The sequence below is a fragment of the Oncorhynchus masou genome, chromosome 5, assembly GCF_036934945.1.
Source record: "Oncorhynchus masou masou isolate Uvic2021 chromosome 5, UVic_Omas_1.1, whole genome shotgun sequence".
Lineage (NCBI taxonomy): Eukaryota > Metazoa > Chordata > Actinopteri > Salmoniformes > Salmonidae > Oncorhynchus > Oncorhynchus masou.
Genome location: NC_088216.1, coordinates 59,341,384 through 59,368,161, shown reverse-complemented (window position 1 = coordinate 59,368,161; position 26,778 = coordinate 59,341,384). Strand labels below are relative to the sequence as shown.

The 26,778-nt window shown below is 43.3% G+C and overlaps 1 protein-coding gene across 1 annotated transcript in view; it reads right to left on the bottom strand.

Annotated features, from left to right (window-relative positions):
- Positions 1 to 26,778, bottom strand: part of LOC135539982 (rho guanine nucleotide exchange factor 25-like) — a 68,447-nt gene that overhangs the window by 9,074 nt on the left and 32,595 nt on the right. The window contains exons 2-11 of the mRNA XM_064966263.1: positions 22,826 to 23,145; positions 22,438 to 22,542; positions 11,412 to 11,539; positions 10,954 to 11,020; positions 10,589 to 10,692; positions 8,130 to 8,199; positions 1,231 to 1,320; positions 918 to 1,010; positions 352 to 402; positions 12 to 89 (exon numbers count right to left, since the gene is read on the bottom strand). Coding sequence (XP_064822335.1) covers positions 12 to 89; positions 352 to 402; positions 918 to 1,010; positions 1,231 to 1,320; positions 8,130 to 8,199; positions 10,589 to 10,692; positions 10,954 to 11,020; positions 11,412 to 11,539; positions 22,438 to 22,542; positions 22,826 to 23,145 — 1,106 coding nt within the window. The remainder of the gene's footprint in view (positions 1 to 11; positions 90 to 351; positions 403 to 917; positions 1,011 to 1,230; positions 1,321 to 8,129; positions 8,200 to 10,588; positions 10,693 to 10,953; positions 11,021 to 11,411; positions 11,540 to 22,437; positions 22,543 to 22,825; positions 23,146 to 26,778) is intronic.

The window sequence follows — 26,778 nt, the reverse complement described above, 5'->3', positions numbered from 1 at the left end:
GGGTATCTCACCTCAAAGCCCTGCAGTCTGCCCACGTTCATCATATCATTACATCGCTTGGGCACGAAACACATCACCTCCACCGCTCTCTGTGGGTAGAAGAGGAGGAGGGGTGGAGATAGGGAATGAGGGACGTGGAGATAGGGAATGAGGGACATGAAATAGAGAGAGAGATGGTGTGGGATTGCAAAGACAATTATGGTTTGTAACTGAAAAGAGTACCTTTTTTTTGCTTTCTTCAATAGAGCAGGGAGATTAAACTGTGTGTGCAGTTTATAGTAATATCACAAGTGAGTATTGGAAATGTTTTGACCATGACGGTTTGTACCATAGTTTTGGGAGAACTCTCACCTCCAGCTCTGAGGTATCCCTTCCTGCTTTGGTGTAGTACTTCAGGAAGTCCTGAGGGATCCAATTAGAGGACAGTTTATTGAATGTTTTGGAGGGCCTCTAAAAGGATTAGTCTACAAAATAGGACTGATCTATATCTTGTGTTTCATCACGGAAGAGTTACATATTATCCACTGTGAGATTAAGGAGCTGATGAGAGGACCTGTGACTCTTGGGACAAAAGCTTTCAACATTAATCTCTAAATCACAACTAAAGCTTCCACAATGCTGCGGGATGGCCTGCCTATTCTCCAGTGACTCCCAATCTATTTCTTTATTTCTGCCTTTCTTTTTCATCATCTCTTGCAGTGACAGGTCACTCAATACATCTCTATTACGTGAAGCTTCAAATCATCTAGGGCTAGATGACATCATGCTAATTGTATTCTAAACACACGTACACACACACACACACACACACACACACACACACACACACACACACACACACACACACACACACACACACACACACACACACACACACACACACACACACACACACACACACACACACACACACACACCTTGAGCAGTAGTTGGTATTTCATGATCCTCTGTACTGGTTTGATAAGCAGGTCGTTGAGTTGTAGTCTGTGGCCCAGCTGCTGCCTCAGCTCCTACAGAACCAGATAGGTTAGCTCCTCATAGCAACATACACAGAACTAAGGGCAGGTTTGGGTCAGTCAGACATAAACCAAGACAAAGAATGAGCACTGAAGATACACACAGTCAGAACCAGAGTTAGATAAATAAGAGGAATTGGGCTAGAACAATGCCTAAGTGGGGTTAAACTGCTCTTAAACTGTCCATGTAGTTGTACTGTGAAGAGTCACTCACCTCAAAATAGGTCTCGATATACTCTGAGACAATGTGCTCTGACTTGGGCTTGTTCTGACAGTACACTACGTACATGTGGAGACGCCGCTCCTAGAGGTCCAAAAACAAACACAGAGATGATGAGAGATCGATACCAGATGGTGGCACATGTGGTCCGTGTGTGTGTGTGTGTGTGTGTGTGTGTGTGTGTGTGTGTGTGTGTGTGTGTGTGAGTTAGTGTGAGCAGGTCTGTGTGTGTGTGTGTTGGTGTGTAGGTTAAGTGCCTCCCCCAGCATGGCTGCTCTAAACTTCTTATCCCCCTAAGTTTGACTCAGTTCTCCTTCCCCTCCAGGCTCTTTTGAAGTCTGTTAAATAAGAGCAGGAACTTTGCCTTATTAAATGGTTCCGGCGGCTTGGTGGGAACAATTTAATTCGCCCTTGCTTAATTAAACATGTTGGAGTAATGAAGGAACTGGGACGACAGAGAGAGAGAGAGAGAGAGAGAGAGAGAGAGCAAGCGAGAGAGAGAGAGAGAGAGAGAGAGAGAGAAGAGAGAGAGAGAGACTGAGGGGGGAGATAGATACAGTAACAAATAGAGAGGAAGACAGAGGGGGAGACAGCAAGGCACTGTGAAACTACACAAAATCAATTGAAGTGCTCCCTCTGTTTATTACTCTCTTTTTCTCTCTCCCCTGCTGCTGTTGTGTGGGAGAGGGCTGGTGTGTGTATCACATAAAATAAAATTGCATTCGATGTGCAGTGGTACGAGGTAATTGAGGTCGATACTGTATGTACATATAACTAGGAATAAAGTGACTAGGCAGCAGTGTATTTTTAGGGCTTTTGTCAGACACCGCCTGGTATAGAGGTTCTGGATGGCATGGAGATCAACCCCAGTGAGGTACTTGGCTGTACGCACTACCCTCTGTAGCGCCTTGTGGTTGGAAGCCCAGTAGTTGCCATACCAAGTGATGATGCAGCAAGTCAAGATGCTTTCAATGGTGCAGCAATACCCTCGATGCAGTTGCACCCCTAAAAACTAAAAACATTTCTCATAAGAAACTAGCTCCCTGGTACACAGAAAATACCCGAGCTCTGAAGCAAGCTTCCAGAAAATTGGAACGGAAATGGCGCCACACCAAACTGGAAATCTTCCGACTAGCTTGGAAAGACAGTACCGTGCAGTATCGAAGAGCCCTTACTGCTGCTCGATCATCCTATTTTTCCAACTTAATTGAGGAAAATAAGAACAATTCGAAATTGATTTTTGATACTGTCGCAAAGCTAACTAAAAATGAGCATTCCCCAAGAGAGGATGGCTTTCACTTCAGCAGTGATAAATTCATGAACTTCTTTGAGGAAAAGATCATGATTATTAGAAAGCAAATTGCGGACTCCTCTTTAAATCTGCGTATTCCTTCAAAGCTCAGTTGTCCTGAGTCTGCTCAACTTTGCCAGGACCTAGGATCAAGAGAGACGTTTAAATGTCTTAGTACTATATCTCTTGACACAATGATGAAAATAATCATGGCCTCTAAACCTTCAAGCTGCATACTGGACCCTATTCCAACTAAACTACTGAAAGAGCTGCTTCCTGTGCTTGGCCCTCCTATGTTGAACATAATAAACGGCTCTCTATCCACTGGATGTGTACCAAACTCACTAAAAGTGGCAGTAATAAAGCCTCTCTTGAAAAAGCCAAACCTTGATCCAGAAAATATAAAAAACTATCGGCATATATCGAATCTTCCATTCCTCTCAAAAATTTTAGAAAAGGCTGTTGCGCAGCAACTCACTGCCTTCCTAAAGACAAACAATGTATACGAAATGCTTCAATCTGGTTTTAGACCCCATCATAGCACTGAGACTGCACTTGTGAAGGTGGTAAATTACCTTTTAATGGCATCAGACCGAGGCTCTGCATCTGTCCTCGTGCTCCTAGACCTTAGTGCTGTTTTTGATACCATCGATCACCACATTCTTTTGGAGAGATTGGAAACCCAAATTGGTCTACACGGACAAGTTCTGGCCTGGTTTAGATCTTATCTGTCGGAAAGATATCAGTTTGTCTCTGTAATGGTTTGTCCTCTGACAAATCAACTGTAAATTTCAGTGTTCCTCAAGGTTCCGTTTTAGGACCACTATTGTTTTCACTATATATTTTACCTCTTGGGGATGTCATTCGAAAACATAATGTTAACTTTCACTGCTATGCGGATGACACACAGCTGTACATTTCAATGAAACATGGTGAAGCCCCAAAATTACCCTCACTAGAAGCATGTGTTTCAGACATAAGGAAGTGGATGGCTGCAATCTTTCTACTTTTAAACTCGGACAATACAGAGATGCTTGTTCTAGGTCCCAAGAAACAAAGAGATCTTCTGTTGAATCTGACAATTAATCTTAATGGTTGTACAGTCGTCTCAAATAAAACTGTGAAGGACCTCGGCGTTACTCTGGACCCCGATCTCTCTTTTGAAGAACATATCAAGACCATTTCAAGGACAGCTTTTTTCCATCTACGTAACATTGCAAAAATCATGAAACTTTCTGTCCAAAAATTATGCAGAAAAACTAATCCATGCTTTTGTCACTTCTAGGTTAGACTACTGCAATGCTCTACTTTCCGGCTACCCGGATAAAGCACTAAATAAACTTCAGTTAGTGCTAAATACGACTGCTAGAATCCTGACTAGAACCCAAAAATTTGATCATATTACTCCAGTGCTAGCCTCCCTACACTGGCTTCCTGTCAAGGCAAGGGCTGATTTCAAGGTTTTTTCCTATAGAGCTCCATTTTTATGGAATGGTCTGCCTACCCATGTAAGAGACGCAAACTCGGACTCAACCTTTAAGTCTTTACTGAAGACTCATCTCTTCAGTGGGTCATATGATTGAGTGTAGTCTGGCCCAGGAGTGGGAAGGTGAACGGAAAGGCTATGGAGCAACGAACCGCCCTTGCTGTCTCTGCCTGGCCGGTTCTCCTCTTTCCACTGGATTCTCTGCCTCTAACCCTATTACAGGGGCTGAGTCACTGTTTTACTGGGGCTCTTTCATACCAACCCTGGGAGGGGTGCGTCACTTGAGTGAGTTGAGTCACTGATGTGATCTTCCTGTCTGGGTTGGCGCCCCCCCCCCTTGGGTTGTGCCGTGGTGGAGATCTTTGTGGGCTATACTCGGCCTTGTCTCAGGATGGTAAGTTGGTGGTTGAAGATATCTCTTTAGTGGTGTGGAGGCTGTGCTCTGGCAAAGTGGGTGGGGTTCTATCCTTCCTGTTTGGCCCTGTCCGGGGGTGTCCTCGGATGGGGCCACAGTGTCTCCTGACCCCTCCTGTCTCAGCCTCCAGTATTTATGCTGCAGTAGTTCATGTGTCAGGGGGCTAGGGTCAGTTTATTATATCTGGAGTACTTCTCCAGTCCTATTCGGTGTCCTGTGTGAATTTAAGTGTGCTCTCTCTAATTCTCTCTTTCTCTCTTTCTTTCTCTCTCTCTGAGGACCTGAGCCCTAGGACCATGCCTCAGGACTACCTGACATGATGACTCCTTGCTGTCCCCAGTCCACCTGGCCGTGCTGCTGCTCCAGTTTCAACTGTTCTGCCTTATTATTATTTGACCATGCTGTACATTTATGAACATTTGAACATCTTGGCCATGTTCTGTTATAATCTCCACCCGACACAGCCAGAAGAGGACTGGCCACCCCACATTTGCTCTCTCTAATTCTCTCTTTCTTTCTCTCTCTCAGAGGACCTGAACCCTAGGACCGTGCCCCAGGACTACCTGACATGATGACTCCTTGCTGTCCCCAGTCCACCTGACCGTGCTGCTGCTCCAGTTTCAACTGTTCTGCCTTATTATTATTCGACCATGCTGGTCATTTATGAACATTTGAACATCTTGGCCATGTTCTGTTATAATCTCCACCCGGCACAGCCAGAAGAGGACTGGCCACCCCACATAGCCTGGTTCCTTTCTAGGTTTCTTCCTAGGTTTTGGCCTTTCTAGGGAGTTTTTCCTAGCCACCGTGCTTCTACACCTGCATTGCTTGTACGAAGGGCTATATAAATAAATTTGATTTGATTTGATTTGCAGCTATAGAACTTTTTGAGGATCTGAGGGTCCATGCCAAATCTTTTCAGCCTCCTGAGGGGGAAGAGTTGAAGGAGAGGTTGTTGTCCTTGCACCACTCTGCTAAGTCTCTGACCTCCCTATAGGTTGTCTCATTGTTGGCACTCCTGGGCACAGGGACTATGGTGGTCTCCTTGAAACATGTAGGTATTACAGCCATTTCAGGTGTAATTTGAAAATGTCAGTGAAGACAGTTGCCAGATAGTCAGCACATACTCTGAGTACGCGCCCTGGTAATCCGTCTGGCCCCACAGCCTTGTGAAAGATAACCTGTTTAAAGGTCTTACTCACATCCGCTACAGAGCGAGTGATCAAACAGTCATCCGGAACAGCTGGTGCTCTCATGAATGGTTCAGTGTTGATGCCTGGAAGCAAGCATAGAAGTAATTTAGCTCGTCTGGTAGGCTCGCGTCATTGGGCAGCTCCCAACAGGGTTTCCCTTTGTAATTCGTGATAGTTTGCAAGCCCTGCCACATCCGACAAACATCAGGGCTGGCATAGGAGGATTAAATCTTAGTCCTGTATTGACGCTTTGCCTGTTTGATGGCTCATTGGAGGTCTTAGGGGGATTTCTTATAAGCGTCCGGATTAGTGTTCCACTCCTTGAAGTGGCAGAACTAGCCTTTAGCTCAGTGCGGATGTTGCCTGTAATCCATGGCTTCTGGTTGGGATATGTACGTACGGTCACTGTGGGGACAACATCGTCGATGTGCTTATTAATGAAGACGGTGACTGATATGGTAAACTCCTCAATGCCATCGGATTAATCCTGGAATATATTCCAGTCTGTGCTAACGAAACAGTCCTGTAGCTTAGCATCCGCTTCATCGGACCACTTCTCTATTGAGCGCATCACTGGTACTTCCGGTTTGAGTTTTTGCTTGTAAGCAGGAATCAGGAGGATAAAGTTATGGTCAGATTTGCCAAATGGATGGAGGGAGAGCTTTGTATGAGTTTCCGTTTGTGAAGTAAAGGTGATCTAGAGTTTTTTCGCCTATAGTTGCACGGGTTACATGCTGGTAGACATTAGGTAAGCTGGATTTCAGTTTCCCTGCATTAAAATCACAGGCCACTAGGAGTGCTGTCTCTGGATGAACATTTTCCTGTTTGCTTATGGCCCTATACAGCTCGTTGAGTGCGGTCTTAGCATCGATGTCTGGGGGTAAATAGACAGCTACGAAAAATATACTGTGGATGAAAACTCTCTTCGTAAATAGTATGGTCTACAGCTTATCGAGCATGACCTCTACAGTTCATTAATATTAGAGATTGCACACTAGCTGTTGTTAACATAGAGACACACACCTCCCCCTTGAGCTTCCACAAAGCTGCCGTTCTGTCCTGCCGATGCATAGAAAAAACAACCAGATGTATGTTATCCATGTCCTTGTTCAGCCAAGACTCAGAGAAACATCGGGTATTACAGTTCTTCAGGTCCTGTTGTTTGGATAGTCTCGAACGGAGCTCGTCCAGTTTGTTTTCCAGTGATTGTACATTCGCCAATAGAATCAAGGGTAGAGGTGGTTTATCTACTCGCCAATGTAGGGGTGACCGCACGTCATCCTCTCTTACACCGTCTCTTTCTCTTCCGACTCCCTGGGATTAAAGTCTGTGTTTGCCTATAGAAAATAATGTATGAATGTGTGTACGTGTGGAAAGGGGAGCAACTTTAGTTTTAGAAGTGGGGGAGACATATTATTATTATATTTTTTTATTTTATTATCCAGTCGGATAAACACTCCAAACAGCCTACCCGACTGTTGGGAGGCGTCTACATGGTCCTAAAGCACACCGCTGGCTCGTTTTGTATCGCGTTTTGTATCGCCAAGAATAAACTGGGGGGACAAAAATGCAATTTTGGAATGGGGAGGGGGGGTGCCCCTGCATGTACACGAACTGTTTCCTGCCACGGTCCTGCTCTTTCTCTAACTTGGACCAATATTTACTGTGAGATCCTGATCTCAGCACACAAAGCACAGCTGTTTTTGTGTGTGTGTGTGTGTGTGTGTGTGTGTGTGTGTGTGTGTGTGTGTGTGTGTGTGTGTGTGTGTGTGTGTGTGTGTGTGTGTGTGTGTGTGTGTGTGTGTGTGTGTGTGTGTGTGTGTGTGTGTGTGTGTGTGTGAGTTTGTTTGTGAGTGTGCACTAAGTACCAACACAGCTGTTTATTTGCTTTCAATGTCATTTATTGAGCTATTCTGGCTTATTTGGTTCCACAGTTTCATCAACAGTCTGGCGTTTTAACACTGGCTCTTTGTAATTGGATCTGTGAGCTGTGACCACAGCATAGAAAAAAGCTCTGTTGATAATTATGCCTGCACTTATTATTATTCTACTGGCTTTCCCCTGTCCTCTCCTCCAGGCAGCCTGAACAATCAAGACATATCTGGCGGCAGTAGGTCAGAGACAGAGACTCTAAGCACAGTTCTCTGAAGAGACCAGTACTTCTTACCAAACACACAGAAAAACACAGAAATAAACCCTGGAACTTCATTCCAAATACAAGTAAACACAATCAAAGACAATGTAAGTCGCTAGGTTTTCATGGTGTGTCTGCAAATAAAGAGTCACACTTGTGCAAACTCACACACACTCATTTGCACACCAACACACACACACACACACACACACACACACACACACACACACACACACACACACACACACACACACACACACACACACACACACACACACACACACACACACACACACACACACACACACACACACGCATGCTAGACACACACGCATGCTAGACACACACGCACATTACAAGCCACACAGACTCACATGCTTGATGAAGAGTTGGGCCAGTCTGTTGGGCTCAGCCACACACTTCTCCAGCTCCCCCAGAAGATAGCTATGACACACAGAGCAGAGGAGGGGGTCAAAAACCAGTACACACTCTTCTACACACACAGGCAGAGGGGAAGAGACATAGACACACACACAACTACACAGAGAGTACAAACCAGTAAGAACACCTTCATAATATTGAGTTGCATCCACTTTTGCCCTCAGAACAGCCTCAATTCTTCGGGGCATGGAGTATACAAGGTGTCGAAAGCGTTCCACAGGGATGCTGGCCCATGTTGACGCCAATTCTTCCCACAGTTGTGTCAATTTGGCTTGATGTCCGTTGAGTGGTGGATCATTCTTACAGTTTTTTCCAACTGCTTACACAAGTTTTCAAAACTGTCTCCTTTTTTTCAAAACTCTACACACAATTCCCAAAACGGCACACACAAAATGCAAAATGCCTCACATCTCCTTCAAAATGTAATACTGCATTCAAAATGCCATAAACACATGTCAGAATGAAGCATTTGCATCAAATGGCAAACTGCTTTCATAATAGTACATTTTTGGATATACCATGTAAACACTGTTGTTCTAAATCTAAAGTTCTTTGGTCTTTCATAGTCTTATATCTACATTTCAATACAATGTTCTATAGTGAAAGTAATCGGCTGAGAGGGGTAACAAGTACACTGTAAACACCAATGCAATGTAGAAACAGAAAATGTTTATTCGGCCAAACATTACTGTTGTATACAGTAGCATACAACAAAACCATAAACATATGTAAACCAAAAGTATATTCTTTAGAATACATTAAAGAACACAATTGTGTGTGTGGCGTCCCAAGGGGGCAGTACAGGAATTGGTAGGGGGGGGGGCAGTCACCAGCGCTAAGCTACGCTTCATCTCTTCTCCGGCCTGAGTCTGGCCACGATACTTCGTCCACATCACAAGATAGGTTTTCTCTTGCCAAACATTGAGGGAAGAATCTCCTAGCATGGCGTATCCAACCTCGGACAGAGGCAACCTCTATGTCCCCACATAGACCATATTTATAATTGCAGTCTCTTGTACATCTGTAAACAAGCGTCCTCGTCCTCCATGATGTCTTTGCCTTTCCACTCTGTACAGAATTCAAACACAGTATGTGTTCAGCATAGGAACTGTAAACAATGTACAAAAACATGCAGTACAGCATGAAAACCAACCTCATTCATTCAATGCAGTGCAGTAAATGGATGACTTAGAGTTACAAATGTTTATGCAATACTATGAAGTCATACGTATTTTACAGTACATTACTGTAATGCTAAAATAGTCATTAGATAGTTGCATACCTGTTCTCATTTCTGAAGGTTCAAATTATGGACGCCACTGTAAATCGACTCAAATTGGGCTGGACTCTCAGTCCAGCCTCTCTCATGGTCAAACCGTGGTTGATCACATGATCAACAAATTTTGCCCTTTGTGTTTGGAAAAGGAAAGCAAGTTAGATTTTTGTGTTTTAGGTTGAGAATTGTGTGTAGTATTTTGAAAAAAGTGTTTTATGCAATTGACAACTGAGTCAAAGGCTGAGAAATAGCTTATGGTTTTTCACATTTGGTGTGTAGTTTTGCACTTTGAGTGAGAGGTTTCAAAAATCGTGTGACATGAAAAGATTTTGTGTAAGCAGTTGGAAAAAACTGTAACACACATGGGAAACTGTTGACCGTGGAAAAGCCCAGCAATGTTGCAGTTCTTGACAAACACATATCCGTGCACCTGGCATCTACTACCATACCCTGTTCAAAGGCACTTAAATATTTTGTCTTGCCCATTCACCTTCTGAATGGCACACATACACAATTCATGTCTAACTGTCTCAAGGCTTAAAAATCCTTCTTTAACCTGTCTCCTCCCCGTCAGCTACACTGATTGACGAGAATGTAACATTAATAAGGGATCATAGCTTTCACCTGGATTCCCCTGGTCAGTCTACAGTATGTCATGAGCAGGTGCCCATAATGTTTTTTACATTCAGATGTACACACAGAGACACAAACACAGGAGAGAGAGAAATAGATGCACAGACACGCACACACGCCCGCACAGAACACAGGAAATGTCTGACACAGCCAGGTGGATTCGGTGTGACAGAATAAGACTGTGATAGTGCTGATAAATATGCTCCAGTCTCAGTGTGCACTCCAAAACAGGAAACACTTCAGATTAAGGGTGCTCAGTATACACGTATACAGGTACAGTACACACACACACACACACACACACACACACACACACACACACACACACACACACACACACACACACACACACACACACACACACACACACACACACACACACACACACGCACATACGCACACACGCACGCACGCACACGCGCACACATGCACACACACACGCACGCACACACGCACACACACACACACACACACGAGACCTACTCTTTATGCCAGTCATAGATCTGGTGAATGTTCCCGAACACTATCTTGTCTTTGCCCTTCATGTCTTCTGGGATCCCCTGACTGGCCATGCTGGCCATGTAGCCCTGGGCAGAGCAGAGGAGACACATACACACATACATGCATAGATCAGTGCTGAGGGGTCACACACACCACCGCAGGAGGGAAAATACGACTACTTCACAGAAGAGCATCTGGCTATAGTCATCTTTGTGTATATGGTAGACAAAATAGGGCAACTGCTATGAAATAACAAAAAATGGAGACTTGAAGTGTACTTTAGATCATACAAATAACTAAGAAAGGTGTCTGCATCAAACATGGTAGATGATAGATTTGTCACACACCTCCACTATGAATCCCAGGTCGTCAACATACATCTTCTCTGTCTCTATCAGCTCTGTCAGCACATATCTGGGGAAAGGGGGGAGATAGAGAGAGAGAGTTGGCTGCAGTAAAAGAGGGCAGCCATTAAACAGTGTGACTTCTCTCATAACAGTGAGGGATGGGGTTCTCCCAGAGTGGAACCTGCACTTCCATCACACCGTTAGCTCTCATCATCATAGTAATTGCGCCCCAAATTACGCCCTATTCCCTATAGTGTGCTACTTTTAACAAGGAGTGCACTGTGTAGGGAATAGAGTTCCAGTTGGGGAGCAACCAGAGACTTAATGGCTGAAGCACCAGGAGCACTCAGATGCTGCATTATACTGTGGTGTAAAACTGATAGTCCAGTCCATTAATGAGATAGGGGCTATGAAGACTGGACACAGTGTGGGTTGACGTGGAGGTCACCACCACCTACATGCTCTTCTCTAAGGCACTCCTCCTGTCCTCTTCACTGTCCATTGTGGCTGACCATTGGCTGGTTGAGTCATCAATCAGGGAGGAGCCATCTTCTTCTTCCAAGAGAATGGTGGAAGATTGATGGTTCTGAAAGCAGAGGGTGGAGAGGTGAGCTCATGTATTCACTCCAGGTCCATTGACTATATGCTGCTGTACAAAGAGAGCATAGAGTCCAGGCCAGACAAACCAACAGACTCTTCATTAACTGGACCTCATCTGCGGCTGGCGGCTGGTTCCTAATCCAGAAAGCAGACGTCCATGGGAATGTGAGTGAGGAAATAGGGAGAGTGCAGGACAAGGCCAGCACCCTGTGGGTTGTTCCAGGAGGGAGACTCCTCAGGAAAAGGAGAGCATTCTGTTGGCTGTTCCAGGAGGGAGACTCCTCACTACTTATCCTCTCGGAAAAATACTGCCTGCTGTGCCACTCCAAACCCACAGTAATCCGATAGCAATAAGCGTTTTTCCATCTCTCTCCCTCTATTAATATTTTTCTCTCCCTCTCTCCTTTTTATTGAAACTGCTGAGGTTATTTTAGAGTTTTACATGTACTGGAGAGAGTGAGGGAGGTGTTGAAAGCGAAATGATGAATATAGTCAAATAGTCAGATACACAGAGGGAGAACGAGGGGTACATTTTGTGTGCCAAAAAGGGGTTCCCTAGGTCATTGTTTCCAAACTCCAGTCCTCGAGTACACCCAACAGCATACAGTGCATTTGGAAATTATTCAGACACCTTGGCTTTTTCCAAATTTACTTGCATTACATTGATCAAATAAAATTGAATCCCTCACCAATCTACACACAATACCCCATAATGACAAAGCAAAAACAGGTTTTTAGAATGTTTTGCAAATGTATTAAACATTTTAAACTGAAAGAGTTCAATCTTGGTTTCAGCAGACAAGAGAATTTTGTTTCTCATGGTCTGAGAGTCCTTTAGAGGCCTTTTGGCAAATTCCAAGCAGACTATCATGTGCCTTTTACTGAGGAGTGGCTTTCGTCTGGCCACTGGAAGGAGCTCTGTCAGAGTGTCACTCTACATCTGGCGATGACAGAGATGGTCGCCTCGCTTTGCGTTTTTAGGAAAATATGCAGTATTTAGTTTTTTTAAAGCATTATTTGTTACACTGTTACCCCAGGAAATCTTAAGTCATATTACATACAGCTGGGAGGAACTATTGGATATAAGAGCAACGTCAACGTACCAACATTACGACCAGGAATATGACTTTCCCGAAGCGGCTCCTCTGTTTGGTCCACCACCCAGGACAATGGATCGGATACCAGCAGGCGACCCAAAACAACGGCGCCGCAGAAGGGGCAGACGGAGCGGTCTTCTAGTCAGACTCTGTAGACAGGCACATCGCGCACCGCTCCCAAGCATACTACTTGCCAATGTCCAGTTTCTTGACAACAAGGTAGATGAAATCCGAGCAAGGCTTGCCTTCCAGAGAGACATCAGAGATTGTAACATTCTCTGTTTCACGGAAACATTGCTCACTCAGGATACGTTATCAGAGTCGGTACAGCCACCTGATTTCTTCACGCATCGCGCCGACATAAACAAACATCTCTCTGACAAGAAGAAGGGAGGGGGTGTATGCCTTATGATTAACGAGTCATGGTGTGATCATAACAACATACAGGAACTCAAGTCACCTGACCTAGAATTTCTTACAATTAAATGCCGACCGCATTATCTACCAAGAGAATTCTCTTCGATTATAATCACAGTCATGTACATCACACCCCAAGCAGACACCTCGACGGCCCTGAAAGAATTTCCTTGCACTCTATGTAAACTGGAAACAACATATCCTGAGGCTACATTTACTGTAGCTGGGGATTTTAACAAGGCTAATCTGAAAACAAGGCTCCCTAGATTTTATCAGCATATCAAATGTGCGACCCGGGCTGGAAAAATTCTGGATCATTGTTACTCTAACTTCCGCGACGCAAACAAAGCCCTCCCTCCCCCCTTTCGGCAAATCTGACCACGACTCAATTTTGTTGCTCCCAGCATATAGACAGAAACTAAAACAGGAAACGCTCATGCTCAGGTCTGTTCAACACTGGTCCAACCAATCTGATTCCACGCTTCAAGATTGCTTCGATCACGTGGACTGGGATATGTTCCGGATAGCGTCGAACAACAACATAGATGTATACGCTGATTCGGTGAGCGAGTTTATTAGCAAGTGCATCGGTGATGTTGTGCCAACGGTGACAATTAAAACCCTGGATTGATGGAAGTATTCGCGCAAAACTGAAACCGCAAACCACTGCTTTTAATCGGGGCAAGGTGACCGGAAACATGACCGAATACAAACAGTGTACCTATTCCCTCTGCAAGGCAATCAAACAAGCTAAGCATCAGTATAGAGTCACAATTCAATGGCTCAGACACAAGAGGTATGTGACAGGGTCTACAGTCATTCACAGACTACAAAAAGAAAACCAGCACCGTCGCGGACCCTGATATCTTGCTCCCACACAAACTAAACAACTTCTTTGCTCGCTTTGAGGACAATACAGTGCCACTGACACGGCACGCTACCAAAACCTGCGGTCTCTCATTCACCACAGCCAATGTGAGTAAAACATTTAAACGTGTTAACCCTCACAAGGCTGCGTCCTCAGAGCATGTGCAGACCAGCTGACTGGTGTGTTTACAGGCATATTCAATCAATCCCTATCTCAGTCTGCTTTTCCCACATGCTTTGAGGGCCATCATTGTTCCTGTCCCCAAGTAAGCTAAGGTAACTGAGCTAAACGACAATCGCCTCGTAACACTCACTTACGTCATCATGAAGTGCTTTGAGAGACTAGTCAAGGATCATATCACCTCCACCCTACCTGATACCCTAGACCCACTCCAATTTGCATACCACCCCAATAGGTCCACAGACGACGCAATCGCAATCACACTGCACACTGCCCAAACCCATCTGGATAAGAGGAATACCTATATAAGAATGCTGTTCATCGACTACAGCTCAGCATTTAACACCATAGTACCCTCCAAACTCGTCATTAAGCTCGAGACCCTGGGTCTCGACCCCGCCCTGTGCAACTGGGTCCTGGACTTTCAAATGGGCCGCCCCCAGTTGGTGAGGGTGGGAAACAACATCTCCACCCCGCTGATCCTCAACACTGGGGCCCCACAAGGATGTGTTCTCAGCCCTCTCCTGTACTCCCTGCTCACCCATGACTGCGTGGTCATGCATGCCTCCAACTCAATCAACAAGTTTGCAGACGACACTACAGTGGTAGGCTTGATTATCAACAACGACGAGACGGCCTACAGAGAGGTGAGGGCCCTTGGAATGTGGTGTCAGGAAAATAACCTCACACTCAACATCAACAAAACAAAGGAGATGAACCTCAGGAGGCTGAAGAAATTAGGCTTTTCACCAAAAACACTCACAAACTTGGGGGCAAACTACCTGCCCTCCAGGACACCTACACTACCTGATGTCACAGGAAGGCTAAAAAGATCATCAAGGACAACAACCACCCGAGCCACTGCCTGTTCACCCCGCTATCATCCAGAAGGCGAGGTCAGTACAGGTGAATCAAAGCTGGGACCGAGAGACTGAAAAACAGCTTCTATCTCAAGGCCATCAGACTGTTAAACAGCCATCACTAACATTGAGTGGCTGCTGCAAACATACTGACTCAAATCTCTAGCCACTTAATAATAAAAAATTTGATGTAATAAATGTATCACTAGCTACTTTAAACAATGCCACTTAATATAATGTTTACATACCCTGCATTACTCATCTCAAATGTCTATGTATATACTATACTCTATATCATCTACTGCATCTTGCCATCTTTATGTAATACATGTATCACTAGCCACTTTAAACTATGCCACTTTTATGTTTACATACCCTACATTACTCATCTCGTATGTATATACTGTACTCGATACCATCTACTGCATCTTGCCTATGCTGTTCTGTACCATCACTCATTCATATATCTTTATGTACATATTCTTTATCCCTTTACACTTGTGTGTATAAGGTAGTAGTTGTGGAATTGTTAGGTTAGATTACTCGTTGGTTATTACTGCATTGTCGGAACTAGAAGCACAAGCATTTCGCTACACTCACATTAACATCTGCTAACCATGTGTATGTGACCAATAAAATTATATATATTTGATTTAAAAAAATATATTATAATTGTTATTTGTTTTGATTTGATTTGAGTGACCATCGGGTTCCTGGTCACCTCCCTGACCAAGGCCCTTCTCCCCCAATTGCTCAGTATGGCCGGGCGGTCAGCTCCAGGAAGAGTCCCATTTAAGAATGGCCACTGTGGCCCCTGTGTTCTTGGGGACCTTCAATGTTGCAGAAATGTTTTGGTGCACTTCCCAAGATCTGTGCCGCGACACAATCCTGTCTCGGAGTTCTACGGACAATTCTTTCGACCTCATGGCGTGGTTTTTGCTCTGACATGCACTGTCAACTGTGGGACCTTATATCGTAAGGTGTGTGCCTTTCCAAATCATGTTCACTCAATTTTATTTACTACAGGTTGACTCCAATCATGTTGTAGAAACATCTCAAGGATGATCAATTGAAACATGATGTACCTGAGTTCAATTTCAAGTCTCATAGCAAAGGATCTGGATACTTATGTAAATATGGTATTTCTGTTTTGTTTTGTAATTCAAAATTCAAAAAGGCACTCGCACATCTGAGTTATCTTTTTTGTAGGTGCATGTTAGCAGATGTATAAGATGAGTAAAAAGAAGAAACATGCACACTGCTCTTGATAGTATCACTGCTCGTTAATAAGCTTTACGTATCGGCCTAAAGGCCTTCGTCAGAGCTTTTGTGAGTTTTTATTAGCACCCTTATGTAGCCATAGCTCCACCCACATCTGTTCAATGCATCGAATGGTGTTGGAGTCGAAAATAAGGAAGGGTTACCAAATATAACAATGTGCATTACATAAATATTCTAAAGTGTGTACATAAAACGTATTAAATACGCCTGTAAATCCACAATGAGGACATCGACCCATCAAGCACGTTTTCATAAATCATTGGGTACAACATCTGTACCGATACGTAAAGCTTATTAAAGAGCAGTAATACTATCATGAGCAGTAATACTATCATGAGCAGTAATACTATCATGAGCAGTAATACTATCATGAGCAGTAATACTATCATGAGCAGTAATACTATCATGAGCAGTAATACTATCATGAGCAGTAATACTATCATGAGCAGTAATACTATCATGAGCAGTAATACTATCATGAGCAGTAATACTATCATGAGAAGTGCTCATGTTTCTTTTTGTAATCTTTTTTTTTATTGTTCCTAAAACCTGTTTTCACTTTGTCATTATGGGGTATTGTGTGTAGATTGCTAAGATGTTTTATTAATTTAATCCATTTTAGAATAAGGCTGTAACGTAACATAGTGTGGAAAAAGGGAGGGGGTCTGAATACACTCCGAATGCACTGTACATTTTTGTTGTAGACCCAGACAAAGTCACATGATTCTACTCATTGAGAACTTGATGATTAGTTGACAAGTGTACTTGCCCTGGGCTACAAGTTAGGGAACACTGGTGATATCAGGCTGAGATAGTGAGAGTCTTCACCTCATACACAGGGTCATCTCAGAATAGGAATAAGAATATAATCTTATGTTTCTAAGCCGCCTCTGTATTTATTTGCACCACCACTCAATCCCTCTCTCTACCTTACTACACTAATCCTCCCATTCAATCAGTTTATGGACAATCCCTCTCTCTACCTTACTACACTAATCCTCCCATTCAGTCAGTTTATGGACAATCCCTCTCTCTACCTTACTACACTAATCCTCCCATTCAATCAGTTTATGGACAATCCCTCTCTCTACCTTACTACACTAATCCTCCCATTCAATCAGTTTATGGACAATCCCTCTCTCTACCTTACTACACTAATCCTCCCATTCAATCAGTTTATGGACAATCCCTCTCTCTACCTTACTACACTAATCCTCCCATTCAATCAGTTTATGGACAATCCCTCTCTCTACCTTACTACACTAATCCTCCCATTCAGTCAGTTTATGGACAATCCCTCTCTCTACCTTACTACACTAATCCTCCCATTCAATCAGTTTATGGACAATCCCTCTCTCTACCTTACTACACTAATCCTCCCATTCAATCAGTTTATGGACAATCCCTCTCTCTACCTTACTACACTAATCCTCCCATTCTGTCAGTTTATGGACAATCCCTCTCTCTACCTTACTACACTAATCCTCCTATTCAGTCAGTTTATGGACAATCCCTCTCTCTACCTTACTACACTAATCCTCCCATTCAATCAGTTTATGGACAATCCCTCTCTCTACCTTACTACACTAATCCTCCCATTCAATCAGTTTATGGACAATCCCTCTCTCTACCTTACTACACTAATCCTCCCATTCAATCAGTTTATGGACAATCCCTCTCTCTACCTTACTACACTAATCCTCCCATTCAGTCAGTTTATGGACAATCCCTCTCTCTACCTTACTACACTAATCCTCCCATTCAGTCAGTTTATGGACAATCCCTCTCTCTACCTTACTACACTAATCCTCCCATTCAATCAGTTTATGGACAATCCCTCTCTCTACCTTACTACACTAATCCTCCCATTCAGTCAGTTTATGGACAATCCCTCTCTCTACCTTACTACACTAATCCTCCCATTCAGTCAGTTTATGGACAATCCCTCTCTCTACCTTACTACACTAATCCTCCCATTCAATCAGTTTATGGACAATCCCTCTCTCTACCTTACTACACTAATCCTCCCATTCAATCAGTTTATGGACAATCCCTCTCTCTACCTTACTACACTAATCCTCCCATTCAATCAGTTTATGGACAATCCCTCTCTCTACCTTACTACACTAATCCTCCCATTCAGTCAGTTTATGGACAAGCACTCTCTCTCTCCTGGCCTTGTGCTGTCCCCCTTCGTCCTCCCTTATGCTCCCACACGTTAGCTCACATGTCCTCTCACTCTATCTCAATGAACTGGCATCTCCATGTTCTCCTTTTCTTTCTCTCCTTTAATCAGTTTTTCAATGCTGGGTAAAGTCCTCCTTCCATCACTTCCACCTTCTCAGTGACCAGTCATGATAAACATCCCAAACTGACACACACACACACACACACACACACACACACACACACACACACACACACACACACACACACACACACACACACACACACACACACACACACACACACACACACACACACACACAAACACACACACACAAATGGGCGCTGATGTCCATAATGTCTGTAGTGCATTTGGCTCATGCTTCCTCATATCCTAATTTTACCACTGCCAGGCAGCTAACAGACAGTAGGTATATTCACCAGTACCTAATCTGTGTTAAAGGGATGGCAGAGCTCCTGATGCACCTAGTGAAGCAGCCTATTCAATGCAGCTCAGCCCGGTGACGTCTCTGCTGACCGTAGAGGGGAGGTAAAGGTAGGGCAGTGATGAGAGCCCTAAAAATTTACATATTTATTGACCCTCCTGAGTCATGGAGAGTTTCAGTGGTCAGAATGTGCCGTTGTGTAAACTGTGGAGTTCTGGTAAAAGTTAAGAGGAAGGAGTGAATGAATAGACATTTCTAGCCCTGGCCTAGTCCCTCTATCACTTCCTAAAGCCTCCCTCTATTTCCTTTAATTCCTTCCTCTGAATTCTCCAGTCTCTCCAAGCCTGGTCTAGACTAATGCAAAATACCCTATTCTGAGCTCCAGTCCTCCTTTACCTCCCTCTTCCCTTCCCTTGACAGCCTCCCAGCCTTCCCTGGTTTCTGTTCTATCCACAATTACCCACTTCTCCTCCCTCCACCTCTCTCTGCCCCTAGGTCTGCTTCTTACCCCTGTTCTACCCAGCATCCCTGTAGGCCCTTACTCTAACCCCCACACCATAGTCTACCACGGACCTCTACTCTACTAACCCCACTCCACCCACCCTTCCAGTCCTTCACCCCCAGCCCTGACCCTGTTTGCAGCTCTCCAGTGAATCTGTGGAGGCAACAGGCTGTCCGGGGCTGACTGCAGCTTTGCTACTTGATCACTGCCAAATGCGGCCTAGAAAAGCCGACACTATTGATCCCACTGGGCAATGGCTTTCTAAAGGTTGTTTCCCAGCTATCACATTTGGTTTCTTGGAAGTTGTGGGAATGTACGTTTTTCCCATTGGTTGTGGAGACAAAGATATACATTTCCTGCCCGGAAAATGATTTTTTTAAATGTGAATGTTCTTAGAACCGAATTGAACATTTTGCCTGTTCTGGGATGGTACATTTTTAGTTATATGGTGGTTCAGAGAATTTTATACTATGGTTCTCTGAAAGTTTTCCTGGGAGGTTTTATTAACGTTCTGAGAATGGTTGAGAATGTTCCAAAGCCAAGCAACTATCATGCACCCCTTACAGAATGTTGTGGGAAGGTTGTATGCAAAATAACCATAGGACAACCACGCTCTCACCAAGCTCTAAGAATCATATGGTTCTCAGAACATTACGTGCTAGCTGGGTTAGTTTTAACCCACCAAGCATTTACAGATGGCAACGTCTTCTGGTTGTCTTTTTTTTGTGCAGTTTGGACCAGGCTTGATTTCAACGTCAACAAACGTCTAGTCCGACTTGCCTATATTTGACCCAAACATAGACATGTATAATTGGTTCAGGTTTGGTCCGGTCTGGACCGGCATTGCTTTCAATGTCCACAGACGTCTGGTCCGGACCGGCTTATATTCAGTCCAAACATACAGAATACAGTACATTACAGTACAGTACAGTACAGTACACAGTACGGTAAAGAAAAGTTGAATATAGTACAGTACAGTACAGTAAAGAAAAATAAAGTATGGTGTACTGTATTGTACCCTACTTTACTTTAATGTACTCTACTGAGCTAAACTGTATTGTACTCTACTCTACTGAATTAAACTCTACTGTACTGTACTCTACTGAATTAAACAATACTGCACTGTACTCTACTGTACTGAATTAAATTACTGTCCTGTACCGTACCATACAGTACTGTACTGTTCTCCACTGTACTAAACAGTGCAGTACAGTACTGTGATGTTCAAACTTGGGAAACATAGCCTAGAAGTCTATGATTTGTTCAGACTTGGACACCAACCAAAATGTGTACTTGTTTGGGGGCGGGGCTCATGACAATAATACACAGTATACTTTGTAATGGTTTGTTTTTACAATTACATTTTGGTCATTCAGTAGACGCTCTTATCCTGAGCAACTTACAGTACAGTCAGTGCATTCAAACAATGTATGACAGTCAGAGCATGAAAATACATCTGTAACAGTTACAGAGTATGTCATTGTAGTTGAAGTGGTCTGTTGATTTAGTCTGTGGACTTGACTACTTCGCACATCATCGCTGTCAGTTTTAAAGCTTTTGAAAAAACAAACTTAAGTACATGGGACAAATGGGAGCAATAATAAATATTCTGTTGCAATCTTTAGTTGGCTCCTTTTACCTGTATTAAGAGGCTTGAAAAATGATGATGATATAATTTTTACTTAATTGAGAATGTATTTGCGAATTGGCCATAAAATAAATGACTGAAAAATAAATATTTTCAACTTTCATCCAAAACCTAAAATTCACCTGAGTTCAACATCCGTAAAATACATACAGTACCAGTCAAAAGTTTGGACACACCTACTCATTCAAGGGTTTTTCTTTATTTTTTACTATTTTCTACATTTTAGAATAATAGTGAAGTTAACAAAATCATGAAATAACACATGGAATAATGTAGTAACCAAAAAAGTGTTAAACAAATCTAAATATATTTTATATTTGAGCTTTTTCAAAGTAGCCACCCAGCCTTGATGACAGCTTTGCACACTCCTACTGATTCCATATGTGTTATTTTATAGTTTTGATGTCTTCACTATTATTCTACAATGTAGAAAATAGTAAAAAAGAAAGAAAAACCCTTGAATGAGTAGGTATGTCCAAAGTTTTGACTGGTACTGTATTTTCGACATCTGGAGAATACGCATTTTCGACGTCTGGAAAGGATGTCTTTTCACCTTTCATTCAGCACCTAAAATGTCATTTTGCTTACTGGGAAGGTGGTCGACAGGTTTCTCCTGTTTAGAGATAGAGGGAGAGAGTGTGTATTTGTGTGTGTTTATGTGTACAATGATTGACAAGGCAAATTTGTTCTTGGTAGTTAAGGTTTGGGTGAAGTTGAGCCAAATATACTGAATATACTGTACGGCATTCCCAGATTGTATTTGTGGGAGAAATTGTTTTGTTTGATAAACATTAGAATTCTCCTCTGGTTTGGTTGATGACTCTAGCATTGCTTATGTGATATGTTTCTATGTTCATGCTCTAATTTCCTATTTTTTTGTTGCGTTAGTCAATAAGCTGTTGCCCAGGTTACATGAGGAGTGACTTGTTGTTTCTGACTTTACATCTATTTATGGTCTATTCTCCTTCGCTTCCTCTGTGGGTCAGGATTCTCTCTTTCTCTTTCTCTCTCTCCCTCCCTCTTTCTCTCTCTCCCTCTTTCTCTCTCTCTCCCTCTCTCCCTCCCTCCTTATTAAATATTAATGGGGGTTTCAAAGGGAGTTCTTTCAGCCTCAGTGCCAGTGCTTGACGAACATGGACATGAGTGGTCTGACAGCTGTAGTCTCTCTCTCTGTTCTCTCAACCAACACAGAATCAGTCTTTGAGTACAGAGCTCTAACAAAGGACTGCAGTGCCTACTGTCTGCTCAATGTGTGTGTGTGTGTGTGTGTGTGTGTGTGTGTGTGTGTGTGTGTGTGTGTGTGTGTGTGTGTGTGTGTGTGTGTGTGTGTGTGTGTGTGTGTGTGTGTGTGTGTGTGTGTGTGTGTGTGTGTGTGTGTGTGTGTGTGTGTGTGTGTGTGTGTGTGTGTGTACTCCTTACCAGGCTATGTGTGTCCCTGTTCTGCAGCAGGTCTGATAGGTAGCTATGGCAGAGGGTGGGTGCTGGAGAGTACGCTGCTGGACTCACCAGACCATCATTCCACCCCTACACATCACACAACATACACAACATAACACACACAAACACACTTAACATATTCTGGTTACTTCGTAATGCATATTGTCGTTGGTAGAGCCAGGAGTTTGTCCTGAACAGGTGATGTAACTAAAACCATAAACTGCAGTTTTATAAAAACCCTTGTGTGGATTCCCAGGCTATATTTTGTATTTGTATTTATTATGGGTCCCCATTAGCTGCTGCCAAGGCAGAAGCTAATTTTCCTGGGGTCCAGCAATATTAAGGCAATTATACTATAGTGAAGCCTCACCAGGTCTCCATCAGTGCAGGGGAGGATGGTGTAGTTCTCCCCCTGCTCCAGAGGCCTTCCTAGGGCCTGGCCGAGAGGTAGATGGGTAGAGGGTTGCTTCCCATCCAGCCTGTGGACCTGCCTGACTCCCTTCCCATCCCCTCCTCCCACACTCAGCTTGCAGACGGGCATGGTGAGCCATTTCTTCAGGGCACTGACAGAGTGCCGTGATCCCCCTGGGGAGGAGGAAGAGCAGGGTCTGGAGCTGCCCGAGGCCTGGGGGGCTAGGGAGCCTACGGATGGGGTAATGCTGCCCTCACTGCCCGCCACCGAGTATGACTCTACAGAGAAGAGAGAGAGAGAGAGAGATACATGTTTTGGTTATTCAGTTATTGAGGTTATTGAGTCCGACAAAAATTATGGATGGCTCCCACTTGGACTTGATTTAAGTGCAGGTTTTCCTGGTGGTTATTTCCTTTGAATACCTTGGAATTATAGACTAATGTAATAACATTACTCTACTAACTTCAGCAACCAGGCCCTTTTTCTAACCCACACAGAGCTCTCAGGTAGATATTGCCTTTCCACCTCACAAAAATGTGCTTCAATTTCCTGTTTTAAGCCGATAAAGTATTTCTACCAATGCAGCACAGGGAGTCACATGCTGGGACTAAATAAACCACATTCTCCGACTGTGTGGAAGTGACATGTGGAAACTCACTCCACAGAGTAAGGAAACAAACTAAAAGAACAAGATACTTCAGAGATGTAATTTGGACAGTGTTTATCTACAGCAGCGCTATCTGTTTGTTTGCTGTGTACTTACTACACAATGGAAGGCAGTAGATGAAGAGAAGGGTACTGCTTTGAGGCGGGCTTAGATAATAGTCAGCGAGAGGGGTGGGCGGTGGGCCGTGGGGAGTAGGAGGCGTTCTAAATTAAGCTATGGAGAAAACTGTTGATTAGACATCCAAAATGAGTTCATACACGACAGCCATCGAGTCAGCCTGCCGATGTTATGTCATCACTTAGAGTGAAAAGGAATGTCTGCAATTCTGGTATGCTCCGTTGGTGATGTAATCAGACACACAAAAAATACAACATTTCGATCCGAGTTGGATCTTCGTTAGGTCATCATGATCCAACTCAGATGGAAACGTTGTCTGTTTTGTGTGTCTGATTACATCACCTTGGGAGCATACTAGAGTTGCGGATACATTTGCTACTTTCTTCTGAGCTGCACCCGATAAGTTGGATGTACATATTTATTATTATTAATTTTTTTTTATCACTGAGAGAGAGACAGGAAGGGAGGAACAGGAGATTTACCAGGATTTATTGCCACAAAATAAAATAACTAACTGCGAGGAACCGTAAATGATAATACATTATTCATGTGAACAGCATGGCTTGGAATGTAACTGTTAAATGATATGCAATCTAAATCTGTCTTTTCTACGGCCTCTGCATAATGAATCATCAACGCTCAGGGTGGGGACAGATAGCACAGCTCAGTATAGAGCGCAGTTCACAACACATGTAGACCTATCATCTCATCATGGTAACTTTTTTTCTTGTGACAGGTAGGCCTGCATTTTCTGCAGCATAGTCTATGCTACAGTAATATAAAGACCGAATGCACGTCTAATTTACCTGGCTCCATCTGGCTTTAGGGGGTCACCTTATTTTTGAATTGTAAAGATTTTAATATTTTTTTGCAGCTGCAGAGTTTTAAAACAACCTATCACTCAAATATCGTTGCTTTAATTCCAGTCCATATAATGCAGTATAATACAATACAGTACAGTAATACAGTTCACACTCAAAGATCTTAGCCTTCTTGTCACGCCCTGACCATAGAAAGCTGTTTATTCTCTATGTTGGTTAGGTCGGGGTGTGATTAAGGGTGGGTTCTCTAGGGGAATTATATGTCTATTTTGGCCTGGTATGGTTCCCAATCAGAGGCAGCTATTTATCGTTGTCTCTGATTGGGGATCATATTTAGGTAGCCATTTCCTCATTGTGCTTTGTGGGATCTTGTCTAGGTATAGTTGCCTGCGAGCACTACTTTGAGCATCACGTTTTGTTTGTTCGCTTTATTGTTTTTGTTCTTTAAGTTTCTCTTCCAAATAAAAGGGATGGAAACATACCACGCTGCATCTTGGTCCAATCATTATGACGAGCGTGACACTTCTGCAGCTAGTTTCATGTATTTCCCAAGAGAGCGTATAGCTTGCTACATCTATGGGCTTTTATGCTTTTATGTTGTGCTTAATGTGCAGTAGCCTATATCATATATGTATTGGATAACGGCACAGTCATTTGGGCTTTTTTGGGCTTGGGATCATTAAATGTCTTTAATGTAGGGCTCATAATATGTATTTTATGTATGGATTATTAAATGTCTTTAATGTAGGGCTCATAAAATGTATTTCATGTATGGCTACTCAGGCTCAGGTAGCATTAGGTTAGAATTTTCGACCAAATCTCAAATTAAATCCAGACACGCCTATATCTATGCTTTATAATGCTTTTGAATGACACTTCTGGTTTTGGCGGGAAATACTGGGTTACCCGGGAGAAAAGGGATTATTCTCAGGATGGAACATTTGCAAAATACTGGGAAAATATTCAACCCTAGTGTGGAATGAGTCCACATGGAGAAAGGGGTAAACATACTGGAGCTGGTTTATGTTAAGACATACTGTATATGTCCTCAAAGAGAGTATGGTTACCATGTTGCAATGAGCCCAGCCCACCTCGTCCTCTCTCTCAGTGGGGTAAGGAGTTGATGTTTACTGAATGGTGTATACTGGCTGACCCCAATGTATATTTGGATTCCAGTGAGACATTACAATGACAGTGAAAATTAGGAAAGGAAGGGGTATGAAGAGGGGAGGAAGAGAGAAAGAGTGAGAGGAATTCAGAGGCAGGAGATGGAGCGATGAGCACAGAGTAAAATAGTTTGAGAGGACAGAAGAAGACAAGATGGAAGAGTCTGGTTCTCTTGGAAGACGAATGAGGCCTTGAGAAAACACACAGTCAGCAAGAGCAGGCTGACCGAGACACTCTCTGTCTGTTCTGTAGTGATGAAAAAGAAGCTGATATACTGTAAATCACGACAGCCAAAGCAGCCATAATCACACACTCGGTCCTACCCATAATATCCTGTCCTCCTAGCCTAGCATTAGTGGGCTAATAGAAATGTTGTCACACTCACACCACAGAATGAATTCAGCTCACTAAGCCTCTAGACTAGGGAAAACAGTATGATCTCCCACACACTGCTCTGATTAGGCAGTCCCAACAATAACGTTTGATTCTGTTCTGCTGATCTTAGCGAAGGCTTAAGCTCTTTGTGGCTCTTTTCTGTCACTTTGGCTCCCTCCCAGAATCTAACTATGTCCTGTCAGCATATTGATGTAAGCTGTAATCATAATAACAGGGCCTCAGGGGCCCAGAGAAAAGCGGAGACTCAGAGCTCTGCACTAAATGTCTGACGCAGCCCTTTTTTAGGAGACCATGCTGCCGGTAACACCATTAATAACGTGGCAATTTTTTTGGCCCTGTTCTCTTTGGTGGAAAATGGCCGAACTGTTCTGCTCAATTTGAGTTTTGAGTTTATTTATCTACATAAATTTATGTCTGTTAAAATTGGTTGCACCTACGTCAACTTTCCCCCTCTTTATATTAAACAGTTGCTGCAATACACGTCATACTTTTACAGGTCAAGTAAGATGGACCGAAGGTCAATCCGTTAAATAACGACACATTTCCCAGGAAAGTGCAGCCATTCATTTTAAACCCAGAACTCAGATGGGCCATTGTAATTATAGTAATGTATCATCTAGCACTTGCTGCCGTGCTGCTGTGAACAACACAAACTAATTTCTATAATGGGCTGATGGTTGGCGGGGAGGATTAAAGTGGGGAGGAGTGGGAAATTATATTACAGTTTTTCTCAAATGCTAAAA